At 34.6% G+C, this 11,267-nt stretch overlaps 1 protein-coding gene across 2 annotated transcripts; it reads right to left on the reverse strand.

Annotated features, from left to right (window-relative positions):
* Nucleotides 1–1,635: 1,635 nt before the first annotated feature.
* On the reverse strand, nt 1,636–10,874 carry LOC134259130 (TNF receptor-associated factor 6-like). 2 transcript variants are annotated; one of them, XM_062741731.1, is made up of 7 exons: nt 10,814–10,874; nt 5,085–5,409; nt 3,982–4,138; nt 3,708–3,869; nt 3,291–3,365; nt 3,100–3,180; nt 1,636–2,937 (listed from the first exon to the last, which is right to left on the reverse strand). In XM_062741731.1, exons 2-7 carry the CDS (start codon nt 5,330–5,332, stop codon nt 1,846–1,848), a joined length of 1,815 nt encoding a protein of 604 aa, XP_062597715.1. In that variant the 5' UTR covers nt 5,333–5,409; nt 10,814–10,874; the 3' UTR covers nt 1,636–1,845. The 2 variants fall into 2 exon arrangements, with proteins under 2 accessions (XP_062597715.1, XP_062597714.1); XM_062741730.1 differs by lacking the exon at nt 10,814–10,874 and having other exon boundaries at nt 5,085–6,557.
* Nucleotides 10,875–11,267: the final 393 nt, after the last annotated feature.

The following is an 11,267-nucleotide window of genomic DNA, read 5'->3' on the forward strand; positions in this document are numbered from 1 at the left end:
CAGGCTACATATTTTTCAGATGATTTATATACAGTATGCATACTTTAACAACTTTTCATTTCTTTTTTATTATTTCATCGAAATATGCATACTACCAGACTTGCTTCAGATGCTGAATATGACCTATATTTATGAATTAGACCAATTTGAAGGTTTTAAAATAGGTTCATTCTAGTTTAATTAAGATGGGCGAATTTTTTCTCGAAAAGATGCGAATACTTTAAAATGTCGTGTAAGTTTATTTTTAAGGTAAAGTGGGTCTTTAATCATTTTAGTTTTTTTTTTTTTTTGGGGGGGGGGGGGGGGGGGTTGACCAAAAATGTAAATTTTTAATGCATTCTTTTAGGATTAACTTTCTAAAAAATAGAACGAAGACAGACTCATATCGAAAAATAGTGTTATAGTATATAACTCTTTTTGCCTTCTTCAGCGTGTATAATATTTCATAGACAAATAATTTCAATCTTTGATGGATGTTTGTCAATTGTAAAGTTTTTAAGATTTTACAAAGCGTAATACATATCTTAATTTTAGATGAAATATCTAGGAAAATTATAGCTGCAGATCTGTAGCGTTATGGTTTTATATATTTATCTTTCACCATAACGCTACAGATCCCGTAATGCAAAAAAGGTGCAATTTACGGTGCAATATTTTTTTATTGATTGACCAATGCTAGAAAGTGGAGAAATTCTCCCCAAAAGTGCGAAAAAATATTGCACCTTTTTGCATTACGTGATATGTAGCGTTATGGTCAAAGACAAATGCATGTATTAAAACCATAACGCTACAGATCTGCAGCTAGGAAAATTATGATACATAAATTGAGATTAATTTTTTTTCACCTTTCATGTTTGTCACACTGTAAAATTTTTCGCTTGTCATGTTCACCCATCTTCTTTAAAGCCCTTCATAGAGCAAACTTGCGATGATTATACATCTAAGTCTAGACTACAAATGCTGGATTTAAAGGACAATTCCATCTGTTATTTTTTCTTTGGTTACCTATTTTTAAAATACGCAATTCATTTTTAAGGTCTTTTGACCTTAAGTTTAAACTTTTGACTTTAAAATTAATTGTGATTTATAACCTTGATATTACTGCAACACACAACAATTTTTCATTCCATTGCTTGTTAACTTCTGTGAATATCTCAGTTCAAATTTAAATTTATCATATCCAACCTTCATGAACATGATGAATAGCCCTAACCATCCTATATCTAAATCAGTAATGTAAGAAAGAAAATAACAAAATTATCGAGTTCAATAAAAAAAAAACTTAGTTAAGGTCAGACGAGACGTTCCTCAAAATCTATTTTGTATATCTTCGTAATGTATGAAAAATATTCTAAATTTTCATAAAATTCTGATTTCTAAACCAGTTTCTAGACGTTTTTAAAAAAAATCCAAACACTTAAACATTTGAAATTGGAAAATTATTTTTCTTCCCCAAAGGATTATATAAGAAAAACTAAATCTTGCAGAAAGAGGTTCAATTTTTTGTGAGTAAACATGTTTCAGTAGCAACACTTCAATGACAAACTCTTAGAAAAATTTATCTATTATTGAGGAACGTCTCGTCTGTCCTTAACATCAAATGCAGACAATAATCCTCAAAAGATTTAAAGAAAGGAATGTTCAATACTTTATTGTACAGGAACTTTTGTTAATAAAAATACAGATATATTTAATCAGGCAGACATATTGTTTTAAATAGTGAGATAGACGTCACTCACAAGCTTAAATATCACACTATGTCACATAATACTACCGGGTAAATCTGTATATTGTATTCGAACACACAATTTGTTAAAAAAAATATTTTTAAAATCATTGGATAGGCTATGAGGGGACAATGTGAGCCTTTATAATCAATGTATCGTTCCTTATATAGGTAGAATTATCCAAAACACTAAGAGGGAGGAATTCCATATATCCGAAGCCTTTATGGTTACGAGGAGTTGTCGGCCGCTGAAAAGCCGCCAAGGTAGGTTTGGCTACAAGAGTTTCCACGACGTGTGAGCGTAATTCACACGTAGGATTTTGATCAAGAACGCTCAACATGATCCGCCCACTGAAGGGCCACTCAAGAATATCGTCAAATTCTCCTTGCATAAAGTGTACGAATATTGACAAGTGCGTTCCCCGGGCGGAGTCTACACCGTTTAAATTAGCTCGAATACATATTTTATATCCAAAGCAATTAGAATAAAATGCAGGACTATGAATAGCTGTAACCTCCCCTAATTCGGCTTCGCTTCGGAACTTGGAATAATTTTTAATCCTCCAAAAGTAAACTCCGTTACAATTTCGTCCTTCAAATTCATTAATGGCGTTTTCTAAACTTCTAACTTTTTTAACTAACACTGCATTATTCTTTTCATATGCCTCTGCTGTATGTTTCATATCTAACAACAAGAATTCATGTCTCGCTAAACTCTCGTCTTGAGATATGTTTTGACATTTTAGCGACTGGAATTCATCATCAAAGGGGACTCGGGGGAAGCCCTCCAAATTATTGGAGGGATTTGAGGTATATGTGAGCTCCGTGTCAATTTGTGTTCTTTCACTTCCAAACCTATCCTCACCACTTCCCTGGGACAAAGCGCGCAAGTTTCGGTTACTAGTATTCACATCCGGAGCTCGGAAGCTGTCTAGAGAATGGGGTCCCGCCTGAGGTGTACTGAATGCAGGATTATCAGAAAGTTGTAGCATATTAACTGCACCGCTCAATCCGTTCCCAATGTCCTCTAACATTCTTCTGTCCATGCTGCTGATACTTTCTGTACGATCAGGTAGAGACTGACTCTGCGATGCCTGGGTCAGTGACTGAATGTTTAAACGTCTGTAGATCAGAGTCAGGGCTTGACACATTAGCTGCATATGTTGATGCAAGTTTTCCTGTAAATGCTTTCCCATTTCACTTCTAGGAATCTACACAAAAAATATATATATCAGCAAATTAATGGAAATACTTTGATTTTCATTTCACTCTGCTTCTAACATACTAGTATGTAACAATTACATTTCTTTCAGCATTTAATAGTAATTAGTGTAATCAGTTAACAGTAAAGCAGTAATATTACTAGTACTCACCTTTCCAATGTTACAACCTAGTTTTGAATATACACAGTCTATGGATTTTCGCATACAATCATGATCAAAATGACGTTGAAGCTGCAAAATAAACAAACGTAACATCATACACACAAAAAATCAAATAATAATTTATGCTTTATTTGAATGAAAGGAAATTAGAAGTTAAAATACAAGAAAATTCTTTCTACCTGTTCTCTCATTAATTCTGTAGCACAATACGGACATTTGACCATAGCAAGAGGACATAACTCATCCATGTGTTCCTGAAAGTTTCACAACAGAAAATCTTATTCTCAGAAACATTATCACATTACTAGTATATAGAGTCTCATAATACCAAAATATACATGTAACGTTATTTTTCAATAACACATTATGTAATTATCGATGTGAAATTTATTTTTCGTATGTGTGCGTGCAAAACACTAATTTTTTTTATTTTCTGATGATAAAAATTATTTCGATAAGGGTGCAAATACGCTATACATGTATTTCCTTTTTAAACCTAAACTGCGCAAAAAATTGTGTAAGAGAAATACAATAAAGTCACTTGAACAAAAATAAAAAAAGATTCCATAAAGATATGTATCTTGAGCAAAACATACCTGAATAACTTCCGCTAATACTTCAGATTTACACTGCTTACATAGAATGGTTCTTTTATGACAGATATGAGCCAAATGTTCTTGAATGTCTTTACGCAATAGAATGTGGCTGCATTTGTTTGGGCAAGGTATGGGAACATATTCACATTCATCAAGATGTTTCTGCAAATATTAATTTAATGCAATAACCCATTAAAAATCACCGTATTTTAACGGTTAATAAAATTAATATTAAAAATGCATTCCTGTTTTATACGTATTAAGCATTTAATACCTGGACATTTTTTAAAGTCTCTATCACTTGACAGCCCTCTTTGTTATTGGGACATTTGACACTAAGACTGAGGATTTCCCTCTTGGCGAAGTTATCTGGAAACAGCTGAGACTCCGTTATAGGCATGTTATCAATGGGACATCTTTGATCAGACTCTCTGGGAAAAAATAACGTACAAAGAACATTAACTCTAGGACTCCCGTAAAAATTGCGTAAATATTTATTTTCCATTTTTTTAAAAATGAAAATGAACTTTCCATAGTCTTTGAACGACATACGTTTTTTTTTTAATGATTTAACCCTGCAGCTTTGCTGCTTTCAATTGCAACTCAAAGGATAAAACGCATTCTCTCTATAATATCAAATTTTATGAATCGTACAATTGAATACATGTTATTTTCATTTTTTTAATGTCAAATACGTCAGCATTTCTTACAAGAAAGAAGAAGGAATGCGAGACTTCCTGATATTTATAACATTTAAATTTGTTTATGGGTTAGAATTTTAAACAAAAGTTCCACAGATCGGGTATCAGTAATTGTTAAGTCCTTTTAAAAAGATCCATTCATATTTTTCTCTCTATTTTTAGACTGGAGTCAAACAATCTGCAGTACACCTGAATTCTCCAAATTTACTTCCGTGTGTCGGGTATCCAATCAAATTTATAAAGGAACAGATTGCTAAAAATATCAATTTGTCCACTAAATGCAGATAATTCTCTTTTCCTTATTTCTATGGATATTTAAAAAAAATGCAGTTAATAGCTTAATACTTATTTATGGTGAGGAAATATACGGTTTCCGATAGCATTTAGAATTTTTTGACATATATTTGATTCGCTTCTTTCCTTTAAGTACTTTCCAACATATAAATTCAGCGTGAACATAAAGTAACTCAAGTATTTATAACTGAAAGACAAAGTCCTTACTAAATTATCTTAATGCATAAAATTTAATGATTTTCTTTTGTCCTTGCAGCCTGCAATGCACAGCGATCGTGTGCGATAAATATTGTCAAATTTACAATATGCTTTACAATATTTGAGAAGAAAAATTTTTTCCAGAAAATTATTTAAAAAAAAAAACATGTAAAAAGCTACTCACTTCAGCCACTTGTTAATGCAATTCTTGCAGAACCGATGCCCACACGTCGTTTGTTGCGGCTCTCGAAGAACAAGGAGGCAAATTGGACAGTCGTATTTTTCGTCCCTGATGATGAACTCGAAGTCATATCCCTCCTCCCGTCCGGAAAGCCCCTCCCCGGAGGTAAAGCTGCCGGAACTGGCAGGAGACGAGTGGCGCGGCTCATTGGTGTAGTCATATAGACCAGACGACATTCGTTCTGATGTCATATCCGGTACTACGTTGAATTTACTATCCGCTCCGCAACCCTTCTCTGAAAATGTTTCATCACACCCATTTCTTTGAACTGAAAACATAAAGCACGTTCGAGTGTTAATGCGCTGTGTACAGACTGCTGGGGTTTAGAGAACCGGAACTATTTAAATCGTATTTTAAAAAATGAGGAAGTGTCGAATAAAATTTTGCTAATGTAAAAAGGTCAAAATCTGATAGCCATTTAAGAAACGCAAAGGTTAACATTCGACAGACAGAAAAGATAAATATGTATCCTTTATAAGTAAATAATGAAAAATATTCTTAACTTTTCTATCGTATAGGATTACACGTACGTGCAATTTTTCATGCGTAGAATTCGGTTTAAAGATAAATAAACTAAAAAAGCAATGCCTAAGGTTGGTCTTTTCAAAATACAGATCATAGCATTATATGCACATTACTGAATGCAGACAAATCGATTGGAAATTCGTAGGTTAGTGTCCTTCGTTGTACTTAAAAATGGAAACAATATCTATGTTCAGAAAATATAACCATCTTTTGGGCTCCACTGTATGTAATTTTCAATTTCTTACACATTAAAAATAAATAAAGCCATTTTGTGTGTTCTTGCAAATTTGAAATCTGTCAAGTCTTTTTATTTATTTATCTATGTTTTTATTTGCATTTTATTGACCTTAAATTCAGATTCAGAGATATCACATAAAATTGACCTGCATGTTTTATGATTTTTTTTAAATAAATAAAACGCGTGAATGGAACTACTTTCACATGTTTAAGTCAAAGTACGTGAAACGTTTGATAACCAAGACTTCAGTATTGATAAACTGTTGATAATGGCAAATCCAGGAAGTGAGAAAAGCAACCAATAGAAAAAGACTCTGGAGAATTCAGACGAGGACAAGGAAGCGACGACCCTTCAATGACGATACAGTACGAAGGGTCTATAGATAACTTGATGAAACAATTCATCCTTGATCTTGGCGGTATCAGTTAATGACAAGATTATATCTGCATCTCTACTTTTTAGTGTCGCGATACACTGAAAATATACACGCACTCAATAAATACATTAGTTTGCTTGACACAAAATCTATATTAGGATATGCAGGTATTTTGTGCAGAGGCGAATTTAATGGTTTATAAATTAGCAACAATAGTGAAGATACTCTATATAGAACGCAGATATTCACGACACACAAGTAGATCGAAAAATAATAACCAGTATGAAGAAATAAGTGCAGTCCCTGGTTCTAAGGGTCAAGTTTGACTCCGTTGGTAGCAAATGAATGCAAAAGATAGGCACTTGCACTTACATGTACAGTATGCAAGTATATGTCGATATGACATTTCGGTCAGGTTTATTGCACAGGTACTTGTGGACAGGACCCAATATGTCCAATAAGCCCCGGGGTTGAATATCGGGGTGGGGGGGGGGGGGGGGGGGGTCCTGTCCACAAGTACCTGTGGTTTATTGAAAAGAGAAAAAAGACAATTAACAAGAGGCCCATGGACCACAATGCTCAAATGAGTCCCTTTGTCGCTGTTGTTCTAGATCAGTTTTTTTTTAAAATATATCTTTTCATCAAATTTTTCGATTTGAAAAATGCCTTCTCTAAGAGCGGGAGGTTGTTCTCGACTTACACGCCTTCGTTCTTAAATTTTTGACATTTTCATTTGAAAGTACTCATTAATAATTTTAATGGTTTCTTCAAAATAGCCTTAGATTTTGTTCTTGTGTAAATTTTCAAACAATTGGTTCATGTATATACTAAATATATACGAAAATGTTCGGCCTTCGAACAGATCTAATATATATTTCAAGGATACGCGTGTCGAATCAACTACATCTTGATCAGTTTCATTGACAAAGAAAGACAACTCCTTTTGCTGCAGCAAATCGACTCGGTGGACGCGTAAAGCTGCTAAAATATTGTGTGCTTTACAGGTAATTTAAACAAGAGGCCCATGGGCCACATCGCTCACCTGAGAAGCTTTGACCATTCCGTTCTTTAACAGATTTCCCCCTTGTAATACATATTATGACCCCACCCTACCCAACTGATCATAATTTAGACAATTTGAAATCTACGCTACCATAGGATGCTTTGATTCAACATTGTAAAACTTTGATTCCCCATTGTGGCCCCGCCCAACCCCCGGGGGTCATGATTAGAACAATTTAGAATCTACACTACCCCAGGATGCTTCCCCATAAGTCTCAACTTTTCTGGCACAGTGGTTCTTGAGAAGAAAATTTTCAAAGATTTTTCCTATATATTTCTATGTAAAACTTTGATTCCCCACTGTGGCCCCGCCCAATCCCCGGGGGTCATGATTTGTACAATTTAGAATTCACACTACCCCGGGATGCTTCAACATAAGTTTCAGCTTTTCTGGCCCAGTGGTTCTTGAGTAGAGATTTTCAAAGATTTTTCCTATATATTGCTATGTAAAACTTTGATTTCCCATTGTGACCCCGCCCAACCCCCAGGGGTCATGATTTTAACAATTTAGAATTTGCACTACCCCAGGATGCTTCCATGTAAGTTTCAGCTTTTCTGGCACAGTGGTTCTTGAGGAGAAGATTTTCAAAGATTTTTCCTATATATTACTATGTAAAATTTTGATTCCCCATTGTGGCCCGCCCTACCCCCGGGGGTCATGATTGGAACAATTTAGAATCTACACTACCTCAGGATGCTTCCACATAAGTTTCAGCTTTTCTGGCCCAGTGGTTCTTGAGTAGAAGATTTTCAAAGATTTTCCTATATATTTCTATGTAAAACAAAAATTTCTATTTGATTCCCCATTGTGGCCCCGCCCTATCCCCGGGGGTCATGATTTGAACAATTTAGAATCTACACTAGCCCAGGATGCTTCACCATAAGTTTCAGCTTTTCTGGCCCAGTGGTTCTTGAGAAGAGGATTTTTTAATGACCCCACCCTATTTTTGTCTTTTCTTGATTATCTCCCCTTGTGAGGAGACTTGGCCCTTCATTTTAACAATTTAAATTCTCTTTTACCCAAGGATGCTTTGTATCAAGGTTGGTCAAAATTGGCCCAGTGGTTCTTGAGAAGAAGTCGAAAATGTAAAAAGTTTACAGACGGACAGACAGACGGACAGTAGACAGACAGACAGACAGACAGACAGACGGACGGACGGACAACGGACAAAATGTGATCAGGAAAGCTCACTTGAGCCTTCGGCTAAGGTGAGCTAAAAAAACTCATTCAAAAACTATCAATTTTGTTGTTCAAAACTGCAAAGACTGTTTAATGCATGTATGTTTTAACTAGAGTGTCGAAACACCACGAATGCCCCACGCAGGCAGCCAAAATTTCAAATGCTAATATTGAAATTTTTTGACGAACTTGGGCTGTATAATATATTTTCTGGAAAAATACCTGCATATGCAATTTCAACCTTTTACATACATCAATCTAAAAGTAAGAGGAAACGGAAAAATTCTTATTTCTCCAAGTTTAAGAGAGACTGGTTGTTAATAATCATCGGACCACGACCAAATCCGAGCCTGACCTGCGTATGTCTTATTAGTCTATGCTGTTCATACGTCAAATTTATGAGATGACTACAACTGCAACGTGCAACTGTTGGCAAGATAATGAAAGGGAAGTCAATGATGACGTAATGGCAGAATAGGGTAACACTATAAGCCCTTGGATTATTAAAATAACTCCAGATATTTTCATTAAAGTCTGTTATATCATTTCGTCATTGTCATGTGCACAAGTTTTTGTATCCAAACTTTTTCAACAAACAACTTTGTGGGAATAGCATTCGTGGCTTGCAACGATATGTCTCATATAATATGATATGATGTGTCTTGTATAATATGATACGGTATGTCTCGTATAATATGATACGATATATCTCATATAATATGATACGATATCTCGTATAATAAATGTACAATATTTTAAAGACATGTTCCCTGTGTTTCAAACATATGACAATCTATATGTTCCAAACATACCGGTATGACGAGACGCCTGAGTCACTTAGTTCTGCTCCTATTCATCGAATTTCCCCCTTGTAATATTTTGATTGTGGCTGTGATTTCTTCACTACCTCAGGAAGCTTTCAAATAAGTTTCAGCTTTTCTAGCCTATAGTGGTTCTTAAGAGAAAGATTTTTTAAAGTTTTTCCTTTGCGTTTCAATGTATAAATTTGATTTTCTATTGTGGCACTACCAGCGTTTTAGCGTTTCTGGCTGAGTGGATCTTTAGAAGAAGGGTTTTTTCAATTACCCAACACTATTTTTGTTAATTATCTTCTCTTTGAAAGGGGTTTGACCCCATCATTTAAACATAAATAAAGTCATCCTATCTCAAGAATGTTTTGTACCAACTTTAGTTAAAATCGGCCCAGTAGTTATTGGGAATAGGCTGAAAATGTGAAAAGCTTAGAGACAGACAGTAGACAGACAAGGAGTGATCAGAAAAGCTCACTCAGCTTTAAGCTCAAATGATTTACAAACACTAGTTTTCAGAAGACATGCCACATTAGCCGCCATGCTAAAGATATTATTATAAAATGGGTAGGAACAACAGATTTTAATCATTGCAAATAAGGTCCATACTGTGACCACAAATTTGCAAAATGCTGGTTTAAACAAGATTGTAAAAAAGTCCTGTAACATCAAATTGTTTGTCAGTAGTCTGCCTCAAATTACACATGATAATGCTTTTTACCAAAGCAGTTCAAAGACACAATCCCCATATGCAGTTCATTTGGAGTATTAAAATATAACGAGGCTATAATATTAGCTATCCAGGTTCAATCAAGGGTGTACGGGGATTTACCCCGGGGTTGTATTCCATACACCCTTCAGCCTCAGGGTGTATGGAATAAAACCTGGGGTAAATCCCTGTACACCCTTGATTGAACCTGGATAACAAATTTATTTCCTTTGTACATGTACCCATAAGAATGCTTTGTAAACATCAGAGTGTGTCTCAATCTATCGGTTACAACACTACAATACAGATGACGTCATGTTATTTGGTTTTTATCATAGAGAATGTATGCATTGTGACGGCAGGTTTTATTTACACCCGGCTCAAGTCGGGTGCACGGATATTTACACCCGACTTTGTAATCAATCAAAGCTCGTGATACAAGCTACATAGGAAATAAGATACATATGTACATGTACAGTGCTCACAGGAATAGATATGGCACTTTTTCTTCTTCAAATGAGCATTTCATTTGAGCCCTTTGCTCATATGAGTTAAAAAAAGAAATGCCTGTATGCAACATTGCTTTCTAGGTAAGATATCAAGAAAGTGATACATGTAATCATCATGATTATATGTTCTCTGTCATGTACATTTTTAATCATGTTAAGGTAAAACACATACTGGCAGAGAAGCTTTAAGCTAAAATCTTGAAAAAGGCTACAGATCAGTAGAGTTCAACTCTAAAGCACTGTAATGATAAGGTTTAAACTTACCCTAAAACGTTGTCAGCGATTTTATATTTCACATTAATTTTTTCAACTATTCTGAAATTTAAAATTTGTATGAATCAGTATTGTGTGGTATGATGTCAGTTGCCATTTTCTTGACAGTTTCAAATCATATGAACATCATCAATGGAAATTTTATCATAATTGTTGGTTATTTTGCACATGCCTTCTTTCCGTCTAAAAACATTTTGTATAGTACAATTCTATATATTTATATCTGGTTACTAATGTGATGATTGAGCTAGTTCATAATTTCAGGAATATAATTTTTTTTCTGTGCATTCATTGCTTTACAATGTTTTTGCTTGTTTCATGCCTGTAAGCTTGGCATTTATCTTGTTTGAAAAATTTTTAACCTACATTAAAGGTTCTGACCAATGTCATGATGTAACTCAAATTTAAAACTCACTAAAAATTGTAAATAGAGTTTGGGTGGGTG

Source organism: Saccostrea cucullata, unplaced genomic scaffold, assembly GCF_032062105.1.
Source record: "Saccostrea cucullata isolate Sc308-1 unplaced genomic scaffold, CSIRO_AGI_Scuc_v1 ctg881, whole genome shotgun sequence".
Lineage (NCBI taxonomy): Eukaryota > Metazoa > Mollusca > Bivalvia > Ostreida > Ostreidae > Saccostrea > Saccostrea cuccullata.

Coding starts and splice junctions, on each gene's coding strand:
- LOC134259130 (XM_062741730.1), bottom strand. CDS start 5,419: ATGTTTTCAGTTCAAAGAAATGGGTGTGATGAAACATTTTCAGAGAAG. Junction 3,366..3,707: donor TATTAGCGGAAGTTATTCAG/GTATGTTTTGCT, acceptor TGAAACTTTCAG/GAACACATGGATGAGTTATG. Junction 2,938..3,099: donor TAGGTTGTAACATTGGAAAG/GTGAGTACTAGT, acceptor TTTTTTGTGTAG/ATTCCTAGAAGTGAAATGGG.